The sequence below is a fragment of the Electrona antarctica genome (assembly GCF_951216825.1).
Source record: "Electrona antarctica genome assembly, chromosome: 1".
Classification (NCBI taxonomy): Eukaryota; Metazoa; Chordata; class Actinopteri; order Myctophiformes; family Myctophidae; genus Electrona; species Electrona antarctica.
This window is the reverse complement of record NC_136806.1, coordinates 55,336,198-55,355,829: the sequence shown is the minus strand read 5'-3', so window position 1 is coordinate 55,355,829 and position 19,632 is coordinate 55,336,198. Positions and strand designations below refer to the sequence as shown.

The 19,632-nt window shown below is 44.6% G+C and overlaps 1 protein-coding gene across 7 annotated transcripts in view; it reads left to right on the top strand.

Annotated features, from left to right (window-relative positions):
- The window catches only part of LOC306924140 (uncharacterized protein), a 328,928-nt gene that overhangs the window by 108,149 nt on the left and 201,147 nt on the right, over positions 1–19,632 (top strand). For all 7 annotated transcript variants that reach the window (XR_013790128.1, XR_013790129.1, XR_013790130.1 and 4 more), the window contains one exon: positions 13,449–13,640. Coding sequence is in view for 2 of the 7 variants with exons in the window: in XM_079502507.1 (XP_079358633.1) it covers positions 13,449–13,640 (192 nt within the window). In the remaining 5 variants the exon portion in view is untranslated. The remainder of the gene's footprint in view (positions 1–13,448; positions 13,641–19,632) is intronic.

The window sequence follows — 19,632 nt, the reverse complement described above, 5'->3', positions numbered from 1 at the left end:
TCACTGATAGGCTATAGAAACACGTTTTTCAGAAAACCTTTAGTAGTCTGGCAGCCGAGGTGGACAGGAAATTTGGTATATAGTATTTTTTATTGGCCTAAAATATTGTCTATATACATATATTGATGAATCCACTTGCTGACCGGCAAAAATGTCAAAAATGTCAAACTTTCCTTTTGCTTTAAGTAGCATGTGACATGTCAAACTAGGGGGTTTTCATGATTCTGAATCCATTCCAAGCATTAGTTTTGCACAAAATACACTCCTTGGGCTAAAAACGGCCATAGACATCATGACAAATGTGATGAAGTCAGCACATTTTGGGCAAGTGGTTATAGCTGCTTTTAGCCCAAGGATTGTATTTTGTGCAAAACGAATGCACAAAATTGGAATGGATTCGGAATCATGAAAAAACCCTCGTTTTACATGTCACATGCTACTTAAAGTAAAGGAACATTTTTGCCATTTTTGCCAGCCATAGGATGTTAATGGTAGGGTCACAAGAAACCCCTATAAAAAAAGATTGCCCAATACTAACAGCCGGTCAACAAGTGGATTCATGAATGTATGCATATAGACAATATTTTAGGCCAATAAAAAAGACTATATACCAAATTTCCCACTTTAAACAAAAGAAGCCTGTCGCCTGCCGGACTATAGGATTTAGAAGACATTTGTAGAATCAGGGCCTTGGGCCTAAATGGGCTCAGTCCGGTTTGAATGCAACCAGAGGCTCTTTGCTTCAAACATACATGCACCATTTTTGTGTGTCCTTAAGCATCTCTTCTTCTGAATTATATCATCATCACCTTTATTTATACTCTGAATACAGTGGGCAAGGCCCTCATTGTCTCCACCAGGCCGAAGGCATGGGGAGAGAGTTGTCTCCACCAGGCCGAAGGCATGGGGAGAGAGTTGTCTCCACCAGGCCGAAGGCATGGGGAGAGAGTTGTCTCCACCAGGCCGAAGGCATGGGGAGAGAGTATGTTTTGCACTCCGTCCGTGTGTCCGTGTGTCCGTGTGTCCGTCCGTCCGTGTGTCCGTCTGTGAACAGCTAATCTCCGGCACCGTTAACCCGGTCAATGCCACATTTTGCACACACACTCCCTGGATGCCAACGATGAACCTCTGCCCCAAAAATTCCAGAACGGCCTGTTATAGCGCCACCAGGAGGCCGCTTTGTGCAAAACAAGTTTTTGGACAGTACACCTACAGATTTTGTCCAAACATCACGCAAATTGGTACACAGTCTCTCTAGAGCCATTCAACGAAACGGGTTTTTCAGATTTCTCAGACTCCATCCTGATTGGCTAAGATTGGCTTCCAAAGTTCGCAGGAGTGCTCAGTTTCAAACAAAATGCTGCAAATCATGAACACATTGTGTGATTTCCGTGAAATTGCGCACGCATATTCCCACTAGGCCGAGGAAGAAATGCCACGTGAACATTTTCAACTCAGCCTCATGGTGGCGCTATAACTGGCCGAAAAGTGTTTTTACCTCCAACTGCACGGATTTGTGGATAACTTTGTATGCCAACTCCCTAGAGGCCAAGGAAAAACCTTTGTCTGGAATTTTTCACATCTGCTCTTTATAGCGCCACCAGGAGGCCGACATATGTAAAACACATTTTCTAATATTACTCCTTCAGATGTTATCCAAATTTCACGCAAATCGGTACACATGCTCTCCATAGTCATGTGATCAAGACGGCTTTGTTTGATTTCTCATAATCCACCATTGCCTACGATTGGCTTCTAAACTTTTCAGGAGTAGCCCGCTTTGTACCCGTTTTGTACAAATCGCCACAACGACTCAACGCAGTGTCCGATTGCGGTGAAACTGTGCATGCATATTCCCACTAGGCTGAGGAAGAAATGCCACTTGACAGTTTTCAAATCAGCCTCATGGTGGCGCTACAACAGGCCAAGCCACGTCACACACACACACACACACACACACACACACACACACACACATACACACACACACACACACGTTTATATTGCTCCTAAACATTTTGCCAAACATCACACTCACACTCCTATCCTCCTGGTGGAGACCTGTGCCCAGAAGGGCACTTTTTCTAGTTTTCAATGTAGCTGAGGTTTACAATACACAAAATACAGTCAAAAAACAATACATCAAACAACATTATAAATCAGTATAAATTACAAAGGAACTTTATACAGAACAACCATCAGTAAAATAGATCAACTGAAGCAGGAGCAATCATGGTGAAAAATGTTCTGGAGCATTCCTTTGAACTGACCGAAGGATGGCAGGGAGCTCAGTTTGAAAGAGTTTTGGAGTTCATTCCACGAAGTTGGTAGCCTGGTGAAACCACTCCCCGTGCTGGACAACATTTGCATTCTGCCAGCAGGGAGAGTCTGGGAACTCTCAGGCGGAGATGATGTACTCCGGTCCAATTCTGGCCGGAGCGGATATGCGGCTGTATGAGGCCGCTAGAGGCGGGATCAACGCGAGACGTTATGACATATTGAAGCTGTGCCACAGCGCAACGTAAACACAACCTAACAAGACTACAACTCGAAATTATTATGGAGATATCAAATGTTTGTTCCGCTGCGTCCGGGTTCATTGTTTATGCTTGAGAGATCCCAGATGCAGGCAGGAGGAGGGAACTGGTGAACTCAATACTGCCGCAATCTGGCGGAGTCAGGTTACGAAGTTGGGCGATTGACAGAAAAAGCTGTCTTGCCCAACTCTGTCTGGGCCTGAGGAACCTTGAGCCTTGACCTGACCGAAGGATGGAAGGGAGCTCAGTTTTAAAGGTGTAATGAAACGGAAATGGTGGACATTTTATTATGAAGTTTCAAACGGTTTCAAGTTGAAGTCTGAAGTTTCTGAACCATCCCTTCAAGCGATGGGACGGTAGCTAGGGACTGTTGCTATGCTATACGCAGCAGCGTGGTGTGTTTGTTTACAAATCAAATAGACGGCCAACTGTACCAGTTTACTGTTATGTGGCTTATTTCTACCCTATAATGTTTTCAGATACATATTTTAGCGTGATGATTAAGTTGAAACCGAGTAATACACTGTCTGGATGTTATCTGGAATGGGAATAAAAACGGAGGATTTCTGTAATCAATAGCAGCTGTGCTGCACGGATGCGCACATATGGAGAGGATACGGGTGAGCTTCATTTTTATTGGCTTATCGATGTTGGCCTCGACACGTCATCACGCAGCACGTTTTCGTTTTCAGGAAGTAATAAAAAAAATATTTTTATGGACTTTTGATATAGAAACACACACAAATGAGAATTTTCCCATTTTTTTTGGCATCCATTGTTAGGTATGCTCATATGATGACCACGGAGATGGTCTAAAAGTGTGAAAAACGTATTTTTCATTTCACTACACCTTTAAAGAGTTTTGGAGTTCATTCCACGAAGTTGGGCGATTGACAGAAAAAGCTGTCTTGCCCAACTCTGTCTGGGCCTGAGGAACCTTGAGCCTTAGAGCAGACTTCATGCTTTATTCAGATAGTTTCAATGAGCAGGCAACTTCACATTTCTTTAAGCTGGAGCACATGCTCCAATAGATTGATATTTTCATGTTTTATTTTATTTCACTATTATTTTTATCATTTAGTTAATTTTATATTGGTGAATAAAACGCATTCTTCTAATGATGTCATAGAAGATCATACCTCAAAAAGTCACACACAGCCTTGAGCATCGATGAAAAATGAAATCCAATTATTTATGCAGACTTAATTGCATTTGAGGAAATAATCGGCATAGTTTGCTTTGCGAGATAGTTGGCTAAACAACCTCAATCCAGTTGTTTACCCTTCTGGCTCACTACACTTGTGACTCCTCTTGATAGCGTACCATCCTATTTAGTATTGCTAACGGAGAGCTGTGGGGATCTTGTGACAGTGCTTCTTATACCATCACCATCATAAGTTTCAGTTATCAAAACACTGAGTTTCATTTGATATCTCCAGGGTCAAGATGTAGAGGAAAATGAAAATCTAGTCATTCTTTTTTAAGAAAGAAGGAAAAAGACAGGCTCCATGCCAGCGCTGTACTCAAAAAGTAGGTTATCTTAGGTGAGATTTATAGTGATTTCAAGGAGGCCGAGGAGTTTTGAAAATAGGTTACTACTGTTCAGTCTGATCTTTATTGGGGGAATGCATTGCTATATTGGATGTCAGCAGTCTAATATCCACTCATCTTATACATGGTGTCTGAAAATACAGCTATTACCTTGCTTAAAGCGATAGTGACATTTTTTTTAGGAGAAATTATAATAAATTAAAATGAATGTCATGAAACCTTTAATTTATTAGCATTGCATTGTAGATATAGTATTATAGTATTTCTTATGTGAAGATATGCCTCTTAAATGTTTCCAGACTAGACTAGATTTAGATCTTTTTCAAGAAAAGTGACAGCAGTGTAAAAGTTTAGTATTGTAATGTTCAATAATAACAGCAGAAACTAGAAAAAGTGCCCTTCTGGGAACAAGTCTCCACCAGGAGGATAGGAGTGTGTGTGATGTTTGGCAAAATGTTTTTTTTGTTTGTTTGTTTGTTTGTTGCAACAATCTTCTTCATTTTGTTGGAGAAATGCAGAGCCAGATCACTCATAGCAACTCTGAGGATAGAATTCTGGATGAGCAGGACATGAGCATTTTGTAGAAAACGGGCTACTCCTGAAAACTTTGGAAGGCAATCTTAGCCAATCATTGTAGAGTCTGAGAAATCCAACAGGCTCGTCTTGATCACATGACTACAGAGATCATGTGTACCGATTTGCGTGAGATTTGGATGAAATCTGTGCGACTAACATAAACAATGTGTTTTGCAGAAATCGGCCTCATGGTGGCGCTATAACCGGCAGATGTGGGGGGATGCAGGGAAAATGTTTTTCCATGGCCTCTAGGGAGTGCCATACATAAGTTGTATACAGATCGATGCAGTTATAGGTAAAAACAGGAATTGCCCTGTTATAGCGCCACCGTGAGGCTGATTTGGGGAAAAGATTGTGGCATGTCGTCCTCGGCCTACTAGTGGAAATGTGTGTGTATAATTTCATGGAAATTGGACACTGTGTTGTGATTTGTAGCATTTTGTTCGAAACGGACCAATCATGTGAGCTTTGGAAGCCAATCTTAGCCAATCAGGATGGAAGATGGGAAATTGTGCAGATCCGTGTTGATCACATGACTATGGAGATAGTGTATACCGAATTGTGTGATGTATGGATAAAATGTGTACGAGTTATCTACAGAAATGTGTTTTGCCTAAATTGGCCTCATGGTGGCGCTATAACAGGCCGTTGAGGAATATTTGGGGCAGAGGTTCATCATTGGCATCCAGGGAGTGTGTGTGCACAGTTTGGCATGGATCGGGCCAACGGCGCCGGAGATTAGCTGATAACGGACGGACAGAAGGACGGACGGAAGGACGGACGGAAGGACGGACACACGGACGGAGTGCAAACCATACTCTCTCCCCATGCCTTCGGCCTGGTGGAGACAATAATTGACCTGGAAATCTGTGAATCTGGCTTGGCCAGGCGCTCTAATAAAACCACTTAGCTGTGTTTGTGGGTGTGAACTGAAGCCATGGGGCAGTGTTGGAAAGTATCTAAAGTAACGTATTCCTTAAAGTAATATAACGTTTTTCCAGTAACTAGTCTTATTATTTTGAGTAATAATATGCGCGTGACATCATCATCATACCTGGAAGTTATGCAGGAACACCTGAGTGGAAAAAAACTACTTTTTGGCCTTGACATCTCATACATCCAAACAGAAACATTGCAGCCTGCTGATCCGTCTGGATCTATTGTAGATACGGAAACAATGCGCAGTTGTTTGTACAGTCAGTACGTGTGAATTATAGGATGCGGAAGGGCGGGCCTTAAACTGTCCGGAACAAACTGGGTTGTGTGATACTTTTGTGGACAAAAGATTAAATTACTGGGGGCGAGAAAAAAATAAACTAAGTAAAGTAAGTACCTAGTTATTTTTGGCAGGGAGTAACATATATTTTTTGTAACTATAGGTAATAAATATATTACCATGTTTGACTTTTCCAACACTGCCGACGGGACAGAGCGTTCCCTGTCGACCCACCTACAGGTGGGTCGGCTTGCCTGCTCAGCAGGGCCTGGAACTCGAAGGGATAGTGTGTTCCAGGCTCGTGCACAGTGCACGCGTAGACGCCAAAGGGGGCTTGAGCATTTTATGTTGAGAGAATTGCCCTGTCTGTGTAGAAATCCATGCCGTACCACATCTCCAGTATTGGCTAGATTATGCTTGGTGTGATATCACACGCACCGAAAATAGCCGATCTCCAAGCTCACAGCGCGTTGGGAGATTGTCTATTTTCGATATAGTCACTTAGAAATGTCAGCCCCTGCCTCTCTAACATCCTCTGCACATCCCTGGCGTGTCCGTCCGCATTTGATACAGTCTTTCAGGTGAAAAGAAGCAGGTTGTGACTCCATGTGTATTGGAGGAGATATGGATGTATACGCTCTCCCCAGACCAACGGTATTTTAAGGTTGGCAGTGACAGGGAACTAACATGATGGGGGGGGGGGGGGGGGGGGGGTACCAGCTGTGACTAAATCAAGGGGAGAAAATATAAACAGGGAAAAAAACAAGACATGATTTCACAGTGCCATGACTCCCATGTGGATCTCTGACATCGTTTTCTGTCTGCATATATATTTCTTCCCTGTGCTTTTCAATATTTGATTTGTAGTGAGGCATTGTGTTGAAGGCAAAATGACAACAATTGAGCTTGCACTCAGTTTGTATGATATTCCAGCACTGCTATATATGGGCATTCTGATATGCCCATATATGGGCATATCAGAATCTCCATGGTTTCCATCAGTGGTGGAAAGTAACTAAGTACATTTACTCAAGTAAAAGTACTCTACTTACCCGCCACCATTAATTAATAGCGTATTGCCAAGGTTTTATCGCGCGTAACGCTTAAACTTTGAAGAGCCAAATATCCGTAATCGCATGTTACAGTGACAAACTGTGTGTGTGGTGTCTTGACCGGTGGTTGTTCTCTCGGTCGGTGGTGGAAAAACCCGGCCGCGGGTATCACAGCGCCTGCTACAGGCCGTTGAAAATGCTTGTCTGGGCCAGGAACTGCCCCTCAATGTTGTTTCTGAGATACGGCTTTGAATGCAGTGCTTAGAATGGAAGTGGATGCGCGCACATTTTCAAAATGGCCGCGGCCACTGTCCTACTTGATGTTGTTGTGTGTTAGCAACTGGTGGCTAACGATACAATCGGATCAAAACATGGATTAAAGAATGTAAACCCTGGAACACGACAGTCTCGTGTTTAGCGGGCTAGGGTACTAATTTAACCCTCCGTGTTCTGTTCACCGTTTCTGGCGGGCTCCGTGTTAAGTAACATTTAAAGTACTTTTACTTTACGGGAGTATTACCTATTTCCAATACTTTTACTATAGACTCCAACCTGCTTCCGGTCTTCTAAAAAGGCGGCCACCTACTTCACGCATATATGGGAAGTAAACCAGAGATGTTATGGCATATGTCTTGCTATTTTAGTCTTGGGTCATACACCTCTCAGTCCACTCACACCAGCTGTTAGCCAATCACTCAATAACTACACACACACACACACACACACACACACACACACACACACACACACACACACACACACACACACACACACACACACACACACACACACACACACACACACACACACACACACACACACGTGAGGAGGAGAAAGACATACAGGGAATCACACCACCAAGAGAAATAACACATGACCCCCAGGGTCATAACAGTTTGGCACTGTTAATAATGGTTACGTTTAGGCATGCATTTGGTATGGTAAAGTTTTTAGGGTAAGGATCTGGGGAGGGCATTCCAGCGAGACTTATTTCCATACCAGTTCAGAGCAATACTATATGGCGTCAGTCAAGGCAAAGATAAATGGAAATTTAAACAGTGATAGAATTGTGAACAATGTTTTTTGGAATGTGTAAATTGAAGACTAACACATGTTCCTGTAATTCATGTAAACATGAATGAGAATTATCTGTAGAAGAGACAGTAGTTAGATCAACAAGCAATTAGTAAACATGTCCTCCACCCACCACTGATGCAGTTGTGGTGAAAAATGTCTGCCTGCCAAAAATATACTGCATTGCAGTCAAGATATTTAACCAAACAACTACATTTCTCTGCAAAAGAAGGCATTTTACTAGACATATATAGACATATATACAGTGTCTTATAGCTGCCAGCAGCTATAAGACGGGGTCAAGCCCAACATAAAAATGCTATACGCAATATACACAATGACTGAAATTATTTGACAGTCATAAATAAAAATCACACTTGTGTTAAGTGAGGGGTGCTCTTATCATCATACATCATCACATTCCGTGCTCAGCCAATCAAATCATCACAAATGGGCTTGGTTAACACAGAAACCCAAAGCTGGGAAAGCAGCTTTATGTGTAACCAGAGTCAGACTTAATTTGCATGTCTTTGACAAGGCCAACAAGTGGATTGAGCAAATCATAACAATTTACTCATCTAAAGGTCAGGGGTATTTTGACGAATGAGTGTGAGCTTCAGTTCCTGAGGGATTCTCACGGCACCTCTACCAAACAGGTATTGCTGAATTTTGTGAAGAACGATAGCACAAAACTGTGGAATAGGGGTAAAGTATACATGTGTATCACTGCGGAGTCTATAGGCGTTCAAATGCGGTTTGGCCGAACATCTATACGAACATACGAAATTGCCTGTTTTCAGGGGAGGCAAGCCACATACTCCTACATCCTCCTGGGGCATAGCAAGTTGAACGGGAGAAGTGGGATGATCTGGTCCTATGTTCTCCTGGTGGGGGCTCCTCACTCGAAAGTGAGCCGGTAGGGTACAATAGCAGTGGCAACACAGAAATGTGGGGAGGCATAACGAATAAATTGGGAGATAAAAAGGGGTAAAAATAATTGGCTACTCTAAATATAGAACAATAAACAATCACACCCGTGTGAACTGAGTGGTATAAGGTCTTATATAGCCTGATCAGCTGTGGTCTGACGTAATGTCTGACGTAATGAAATCACACCCGTGTGAACTGGATGACCATAGCAACCATGCTCATTTTTTTGGTACAGACAGACAGACAGACAGACACGTAAACTAACAAAGCCAGTCGTAGGAGTGGTTTACACCACTCAAAAAACATAATGCATAAATAAAACACCTCAATGCAATGCGTTGTGAGCACCTAAGCTGGCACCTAGGAGTGGTTAAAGAAACAATTACCTAAAGTAATAAAGTAAGAGTTCTGTGTCCAGTGACTGCTGAGAAAGATCAGCTGACGACAGGGGAAAGTCCTTGTGGCGGCATGGAGAGACAGCTGACAGGAGGAAATAGACCCCACTGGGACGGGCATGGGCTAGCTTCCCATGTTTGTAGTTTCCCATGCCGTTGGCATGTGGAATCACCCGCTATAGCTACGAAAAGACGACAAAAGAGAACACCCCTAGAGTCTGCGAGAGCGGGGGCGGAAGATGACTCATCGGCTGACATCATGGTAACGACTGGACCGGAAACGACTACGAGTAACGAGAGCACAGCGCAAGAGAGTGCCACAGCAGTTGCCGCAGCTGCAGCCACAACAGCGGGCCACAAGCAGCAGATATGTCCCTGTGGCTGGACGAAGGTTACATCATATTTGGGGTTGAGAATTCACCAGGGAAAGAAGAAGTGTTTGACAGAAGAGAGACAGAGGCCTCGCATTGATTACTTTCTACGAAAGCAATCAAATCAGTCGAATGAAGTACAGCAACCGGACGCAAACCATAGCTTGCAGTACATCAATACCACTGTCGTGGAGGAAGCAAACACAGAGTTGATGACAACAGCGGTAGAACCGACCCAACCTTCTAGACCTGCAGTCGAGAGGCGACTAGCAGGGCATAAACTACATGTGAAGTGGCCCGGTGCTGTGGATAAGAAGCTGTGGGAAACTATCAATACTGACCTGACCCTGTCTCTCGAGCAACTTCGAGGGACAGTGGAAAAGAAGTTGGAGAGAATGGGGGACATCATCTATCAATATGGGTCAGAACGCTTTGGAGTGCAAGAAAGGTCAGGTGGGAGAAAGGTTCCAACCACACCCGTTTCCAGGAGGCAGCAGGAGATCAAGCGCCTGGTCTTAGAAATGAGACAACTAAGGAAACAGTGGAAAAAAGCCTCTGGAGTGGAAAGGGAAGGCATAAATGCGCTCCAGGTCGACATTAAAACTCGACTGGCATCCCTCCGCAGAGCAGAGAACCTACGGAAACGTAGAAGGAAGAAAGAACATACTAGAACACGGTTCTATAAAGATCCCTTCAAGTTCCTAAAAAGTATCTTCACCAAGGAAAAAAGTGGAGCTCTAAAAACGACAAAGGCTGATCTGGAGGCTCACCTGAAAGCAACACACTCTGACCCAAGGCGATATGAACATCTGTCCATTCCTTCAGATATCCCACCAATTGATCCCCCTGAACATCACATTCCGATTGGCCCCCCAACATGGAAAGAGGTGGAAAACACAGTGCGTCGAGCAAGAACAGCATCAGCCCCGGGGCCAAACGGAGTCCCATACAAGGTGTATAAGAACGCACCAGATGTCCTGAGGTTTCTCTGGAGGCTTATGAGAACAGCATGGCAGAAGAAAATAATACCTAAAGTGTGGCGTAGGGCAGGTGGAGTCCTCATCCCAAAGGAGAAGGATGCAGTGAACATCAGCCAATTCCGTCCAATCTCCCTACTAAACGTTGAGGGCAAAATCTTCTTTAGTGTCATTGCACAGAGGATGGGCGAGTATCTGCGAAGAAACGAGTACATCGACACATCTGTACAGAAGGCAGGAATATCAGGATTCTCCGGATGTTCAGAACATTCCAGCATGATCTGGCACCAGATCCAAACGGCAAAGGTGGAGAGAAGGGACCTCCATGTAGTCTTTCTGGACCTTGCCAATGCCTTTGGCTCAGTGCCCCATGAACTCTTGTGGTCTGCCTTCGAATTCTTCCACATACCAGACACCATCACAGCCCTGGTTAAATCCTACTTCCAGGACGTGCAGTTCTGCTTCAACACCACTGACTTTACCACCTCTTGGCAGTGCCTAGAAGTAGGCATCATGGCAGGATGCACTATCTCACCCCTGGCATTCACGATGGCAATGGAGGTCATCATTCGAGCCTCAAAGTGGGTTGTAGGTGGACAGCGGGTTGACTCTGGTCTGCGCCTCCCTCCGCTCAGAGCTTACATGGATGACATTACAACGTTGACCACCACCGTTCCATGCACCAGGAGGCTGCTCAGAAAGCTGGAAGAGAACATCAGTTGGGCCCGTATGAAGATCAAACCATCCAAGTCACGAAGCATCTCAATCGTGAAGGGAGTGCTCTCTGACCTGAAATTCTTCATCGGAGAAGACCCAATCCCAACAGTGTCTGAGCAGCCTGTAAAAAGCCTTGGCAGGTGGTATGATGCAAGCCTGAAGGACAAAGACCAGGTACAACAATTGCGTAAGGACATCAGCAGTGGCCTACTGTCCATTGACAACACCCAACTGCCTGGAAAGCTAAAGGCCTGGTGCTTGCAGTTTGGACTCCTACCCCGGATGTTGTGGCCCCTCGCAGTTTATGAGGTACCAATCTCAACTGTGGAGAAGTTTGAAAGAACAGTCACAGGCTACATCAAGAAATGGCTTGGAGTTCCACGATGCCTTACCACCATAGGCCTCTACGGAGATAGCATCCTCAAGCTGCCCCTCACCAGTCTCACAGAGGAGTTCAAGTGTGCAAAAACAAGACTCCAGATGACACTGAATGAATCTAGAGACACAGTGGTGAGCAAAAATGCACCAAGCTTAGCAACTGGGCGCAAATGGAGACCAGCCAAAGCAGTGGAGGAAGCAACAGCAGCCCTCAAACATGCTGACATTGTGGGCTATGTCCAGCAAGGAAGAGGAGGCCTTGGGCTAACAGCCCACCCCCCAGCCTGGAGTAAGGCCACAGCACCAGAACGGCGGAAAATGGTGGTGGAGGAAGTACGCCATCAGGAGGAGGCTGCACGGTGGGCCAAGGCAGTCTCTCTTGGCAAACAGGGACAGTGGACAAGATGGGACAGTGTGGAGAGGAGGAAGATCAGCTGGAAGGACATGTGGGCCATGGAAGCGAGGCAGTTGAGCTTTTCCATCAGAGCTACATACGATGTCCTTCCAACACCAGTTAACCTTCACCAGTGGTTTGGTGAAGACCCGGCGTGTGTCCTATGTTCCACGCCAGCCACCCTCAGGCACATTCTCTCAGGGTGCAAAACCAGTCTCACCCAAGGACGTTATACATGGCGTCACAACCAAGTCCTAAAGGTCCTTGCATCCACCCTGGAGGACAAACGAGCTGCCACCAACTCCCTACCACCACCAGCATCCAACCAACAACGGGCAACTACCTTTGTCCGGGAGGGGGCTAAGGTGACCAGGAGCTGCTCCACACCATCTGAGCGAGGCCAGCTACGCTTAGCCCGTGACTGGAAGATTCTGGCTGATATTGGACGACAGCTGGTTTTTCCACGAGAGATTACTACAACCACCCTGAGGCCTGACCTGGTGCTCTGGTCCCCTTCTCTAAAAAAGGTGTACATCATCGAACTCACAGTACCCTGGGAGGACGCAGTGGATGAGGCTTATGAGCGAAAACACCTCCGTTATGCCGAGCTCGCTGCTGAAGCACAACACCGCGGCTGGAACGCTGAGGTCCGCCCAGTAGAGGTGGGAAGCAGAGGGTTTGTGGCAAGATCTACCACCAGACTGTTTGCAGACCTGGGAGTCAGAGGCCAGAACCAGCGCTCAGCCATCAAAGCTTTATCGGAGGCAGCCGAAAGAAGCAGCCAGTGGCTTTTTATGAGGAGGAAAGACCCCTGCTGGGCACCGAAGTAGCAAGCCAGGAGGTATGCGGTCAGCTTTGGCTTGACTCAGGGAATAGGACGCCCCTGCCATGCATAGTCCCACGAGAAGTTTGCCATGCATGGCTCTCTTTCTCGTGACGAGTCTGGATTAACGCAAGCTCAGGTCTGATCAGCCTGTAGCTGGCCACCTTGGGGAGGGTGTATAGTGTTAGGGCCGAAACATCCCAAGATCCAAGGATACACTACTGATGATGCGTATCCAGCTCCCACCATTCACCACCACTCATCACCAGGACGACAGGATGACACCAAGACATTCTGCCATTCATCACGACGACACTCTTAGGTATGTGCTTGCACAAAGGAATTTACATCTTATCCTGTGTTTGATAAACTGATACCACATCAACTTTTTAAAATTGTGTTTACAGTGCACTCGAGTCAGTTACGTGCTTAATAATGCCTCTCTGTATCTTCACAGATGTCCCGCACGGCGTCTCCGGTGTGTCAAACGTGGAAACTCCCAGCGTTCGTTGTGGCATCTTTCTGTTGCTCTGCGGCTGCTCTCCGACAACGTCTGCAGGCTGTGTCTACAGTACCTGATTGCAACTGTAATTGCACTGGACAGGACAACCATCACAAAGTCATCAATCACGCTGAGATCCACAAGAAGGTTTGATTGAGTTTCATCATTCCCTCCAGTCTGAAAGTATACTCAGAGTCTACAGTATGTGTGTGGTATACAGTACGAATCACAAGATTAGTGAAATGAGTTGCACGTGCATTCGTGCGAAAGGAGTATCTTTTTCGTCGTCTTCTGTTTATGTGTTATGTGCACAATCCTTGGGTTATAAACGGATCATAATTATGTTCTGAAGGCGTCGACTGCACAGGTTTTTCGAGTTTATACCTTAACCCATTGATGCCTGGTGCAACCTATACGTTGTTCTACCCTTGATGCCGGCGCTCTCTCTGTGTCTCATCAGCTATTGTTATAATTTAGCTATTGAAAAATAGCAGATCTACAAGCTCATAGCGCGCCACCGAGTGGCGCGCTATGAACTTGTAGGTCTGCTATTTTTGAAAAAACATATTATATAAAAACTATTTAAAAAAATAATGAATCAAAATTTGAAGGTTTTCAGAAACCTTAGGTCAGGCCCTAGAAGGCGTTCCCAGATTCAGCCTCAGGTATCAATGGGTTAAGAAATGACTTTAAAATCACATAACGGAAGAGACATAGGCATGTGGAGAACGGAGTATCGCACACACCGCGTAATTGCTAAATATAAAACCTGGCGGAACACAGTGCATTGCAGATATGTTCTGAAATGTTCATTCGTCAACATGTACAGTACTGTAATAGATGCTAGGAAATAGAAACTGATACAAATATATGTGTACATACAGTACTGTAAGATCACAGAAGAATATATATTTTCATTGTGTCAGCCTGCGATAATTACAGGCATTGTTTTGTCAAAAAGGCATTGTTTTTTTTTCCACCCGTGGCCTTTTTCTCAACTTGGAGTCACAGTGCAGGGGTGTGATCGAGAACACAGTGTGTCAAAAACCGTGTGAAAACAACAAAAGTGTGAAGTAATTTATGCTACTGCACTTTATTTTGTTAATTAAATGAATTAAATATGCGGCCTAGACTTGGAGAACAACAAAGCATAGTGATATTGTCGCTGTCGGGTGGAAACTTTTTGATTATTTGAAAAAACATTCCAAAATGGCAGATCTACAAGTTCACAATGTGTTGTGAACCGACATGCTGTGAACTTGCCGATCTGCTATTTTCACTCGTGTGACGCTCTTGTACAACGAAGTAGGGCAAACAAAGAAATCTGGAGATGTGATGTTTCTGCCTGACGGAAACAATAAGCTTAATACACCTAAGTATAATAACTATATTAAAGGTCAAACATTCTGTGCACACTGCTTTTTCACTCTACATGCACCTAATAGTGAGCTTAACATATTTTAATGGAAACATAATCTGCGCTTTCATCATAAACTTGTTGCCACCTTATCGGTGCAATGCAGCTCTCATTATCTTTTTAAAAGGGTAAAAAAGAAAAGAAAAACAAAGACAAAATATAGCTGCAAGCAGCGATAATGGTGGCCAAGCAGGAAGGCAATGAGCAACTATCGCTGCAAGCAGCAATAAGACGGGGTCAAGCAATACGAAAAATCACCCCCTTGTGAACTGAGCGGTGCAGGCTGCTCAACAACACCGCTGGCTGGCTGCGGTTATAGTTATAGTGCTCAGTGAATTTAAACGCTGACATCTGAACAACCACATGTAGACTGAGGACAGAGTAGTGACTGCTTAAAAGGAGCACCTGATTGAATGTGGCCGTGAGTGAGTTAGCTAGCAGCGGATGAGAGTGAAGGGAGTAGATATGGAGAGAGACAGCTGATTTAAAGGAGCATGCAGAACGAATTACCGATAGATTATGAAGGGGGGATTATATATTAAATCTTCTGACTTCCGTGTCTCATTATTTTTCCCGGTCATCTTTGCATATTTTAAAATGCAACCACACTTCTTTTCCTTCTTGAACGGCATGACTGCAGCTGCACGTGTTGACTTCCTTGTTGTTAACACGAGTGAGGACGGAGGAGACGTTGAGGAAAAATGTATGCCGCTAGTACGCTGCGAGGCACAGGCAAGGGTCGCGGACCAATAGGGTCTGGCTCGCGGACCAAAAGGGGGGGCTTTTTTATTAATAAAATAGTTGATTTTTTATTTCAAGTTCGAATCCCCTGCCATCGAACGAAGCTTTGAATATTCTAATTTTTTGGGTCAGCCCTAGCGCCTGTTGTACATGTTGTACACAGATCAGTGCATTTATAGGTATAAGAACATGAATTGGCCTGTTATAGCGCCACCATGAGGCTGATAAAAAAAATGTAAGTGGCCTTTCTTCCTCGGCCTAGTGGGAATGTGTGTGCATAATTTCACGGAAATCGCACGCTGTGTTCATGATTTGAGGCATTTTGTTCAAAACGGTCCAATCCTGCAAACTTTGGAAGGCAATCTTAGCTAATGGGGATAGAATATGGGGAAGCAGACAGCCAGACAGGTCCGTGTTGATGACTGTGGAGATAGTGTATACCGATTTGCACGATGTATGGATGAAATGGGTACGGGAAATGTAAAGAAATGTCTTTTGCAATAGCCGGCCTCATGGTGGCACTGTAACAGACCGTTGTGGAATATTTGGGGCAGAGGTTTGTCGTTGGCATCCAGGGAGTGTGTGCACAGTTTGGCATCGACCGGGCCAACGGTTCCCGGAGATTAGCTGTACACACACGGATGGAGTGTAAAACGTATTCTCCACATGCCTTTGGCCTGGTGGAGACAAAAAAATCACACCTGTGTGAACGTAAGGTCTAAGGTCTTATATAGACCGATCAGCTGTGGTCTGACGTAATGTCTGACGTAATGAAATCACACCCGTGTGAACCATACTAGCAACCGTGCTCATTTTTTGAGTGGTGTAAACCACTCCTACAACTGGCTTTGTTAGTTTACGTGTCTGTCTGTGCTCAAAAAATGAGCACGGTTGCTATGGTCACCCAGTTCACACGGGTGTGATTTCATTACGTCAGACATTACGTCAGACCACAGCTGATCAGTCTATATAAGACCTTACACCACTCAGTTCACACGGGTGTGATTTTTTTTTGGTACGGACAGACACGGGTACATAGCTTTTTTTTGTACGAACAGACACGGGTACATCGCTTTTTTTTGAGTGGTGTAAACCACTCCTACAACTGGCTTTTGTGTGCAGAAAAAATTAGCATGGTTGCTATGTTCAAAATAACTTCTGACGTAATTAAATCACACCCGGGTGAACTGGATGACCGTAGCAACCATGCTCATTTTTTCTGCACAAAAAAAGCCAGTTGTGAAATCACATCCGGGTGTGATTTCATTACGTCAGATCAGAGCTGATCAGGCTATATAATACCTTACCTTATATAATACCTCACATCGGACAAAAACTCCACAAATCATCACATCAGAAGACGACCCTACCTAGCCAAACGTCAGACCACAGCTGATCATGCTATATAAAACCTTACACCACTCAGTTCACACGGGTGTGATTTTTTTGGTACGAACAGACAAGGGTACATCGCTTTTTTTGGTACGAACAGACACGGGTACAAAGCCAGTTGTTGGAGTGGTTTACACCACTCAAAAATGATATAATATATATATAATGGAAGTCTTCTAGGGATGAAACTTTGGCCAAATGCTGGAGGCGTGCGTCATAGACGAGTGACGCCATAGACCGGCCACATGAAGTCCAAGAGCCACGCGCTTGTTAGACCCTTTCTTGTTCATCGTCTTCCCAATTTAGACAGTGCCAATTACCCTCGTGTGTCCTGCTGGTTCCCGTTGCTGCCAACCTCCCCTGTGGTCCCGGGGAGGGAGCAGATAGTCACATACCTCCTCCAATACACACACGGAGTTGCCAGATGCTTCTTTTCACCTGACTGTGAGGAGTTTCACTGGGAGAGAGCCTGAACGTGGGGAGGTTCACGCTATCTTCCCCTGTTACCCACCCTGCTGAACAAACGTCACACACACAACCGGCCGGTAGCATTTGCAAGTGCAGCGACAAGGACACAAGTCCCTTGCCGACTTTCCTGGGCCTCTATGAAAACTGAAAAGTCATACACACCTCACCTGACCTGAGTGTCGCAAAATGGTAACGGCGCAGAATGGTTACCTTTACCCTGAAATGAAGCTTTTAGTTTCCAACATTGTCCTCAGGGTTGGATTTACTGATATGCCTCTGCTTTTGATATGATCGCGTGTGGATGTGACCAGATTTGACTGAGAGACTGCCATCGCGCAAATTCCAGCTTTTCACCAGAGGAGAAAATAAGTGTCAGAGCTGAAATCGACATGTAAATATGAAATAAATGCTAATGTTATGCTAATGTAATGTTAGAGACCACAGAAGTGAACCTTTCAAGCCTGTTTTCTCAATTCGCTTTTTTCTGCAAGACATTATTCTATAAGCCATATCTCCAAAACTGGTGGGTCAAACTGAACAACCAATATGTCAATTTGAAGCTATGATTCCCTGCTTTCACATGACATGAAAAAACGAAAATTCAAAAGAATCCAATGGCAGTCCCTCAGTCAAATTTAGTCACATATGTTATATTCAGGACGGCTTAACCCTGGCGTCTCTAGTTTGGGAAAAGTTTCAAAAAGAAGAATTTTTACAATTTCTTCCCAATTAAAACATGTGATGCTATCACAGATTGCACAGGTTGGCCTCGCCCTCGTTCTCTAGTACGGCGTATTTCCTTTTTTCTCTTTTTCAATCTTTCCTGTGACGAGCAGTACAAGCTGAGCACTCGAGGTATAGTCACTGATGTTCTGTAAGGATGCTGGGAATTTGCATGTCGGGAGCGAGTCCTCCATTACCGGGTTCAGTCTATTTGTTTCTGCCTCATTTACGGCCTGATTGGAGTTTGGGGCTGCCAGCGGCCGGGCCATTTCGGCCTGATTCTCTCTCATAATGAATGAGTCTCATAATTAGTAAGGGGGGGGGGGGGATAACCTTCTTATTTCACTGTGGGAATGAGAGTGTCGCTTTGGACTTCTTTTTATAGTGTTTTTGTGCACTTGTGGTGTGTGTATTTAACCCATTTTGAGCGGGAACCCCTTTTGGTGGTTACATACATTATGTTATAATTTAGCTATTGAAAAATAGCAGATCTACAAGCTCATAGCGCGGCACCGAGTGCCGCGCTATGAACTTGTAGGTCTGCTATTTTTGAAAAATCGTTAAAATGTGCCTCAAATCTTTCAGAAAATTGTCATGATTTAGAAACCTTTTTTTTCTTCTTTTCCCGACGTCAGGCCTGAATGGGTTAGTGCTTGTACGTCTACGTTTTGTGTCATTACTAATTGCTGCTAATGAGATGTCTGGTAGACCGGTGTGTCAGTGGACTGAGCACATGTCTCTATTATCCCAAAGTTTCCCTTTCAGGCCATTTAGTCCATCCACTTACCTTGCCCCTTTTACACATGGGTAACCAGTGTGCTCCTCTGCCGCGAGAAGCACCCAGGCTCTTCATTATTAGAGTGGCCGCGATGCCAGCTTTCTCAAAAGGTTAATTGCTGCTGTCCATCTCAGGCTGATGAAGATTTTTTGCTGGAAGCGAAGGCATTGCACTTCACAGAATGCTGCTGCTATGGTGCCGCATGTGCCACAGTGGAGTTCATTACTTTGTTAGTGAATGGGGAAACTGTCGCATACTGAACTTCAGTCCCCATAGGTTAGTTTATTACTCATTAGCGTTGCAAATAGTTAAATTCAGTCGGCCTTCGACTGACGGGAAAGCGTTCTTTTCGGTGTTCTCTATTAGCGCTCGGCTGTCGAACTAAATACTATAAATCATGTTTGAGATTGAGATCTGCGGCGTACTAGGAAGCCTTTTGATTGTGGAACTATATCTATATGCTGTTAACTCAATGTAGTTTGAGCTTTCGTTTAACTTTTGTGGCATGGTGATATAATCTGTGCATGTTGCAGATTAATAATAGCTTCTTTATCACATGCCTCATGGCATTGAGCATTGAGTCACAGATACATTATGTGTAATACTTAACACAATGGTGC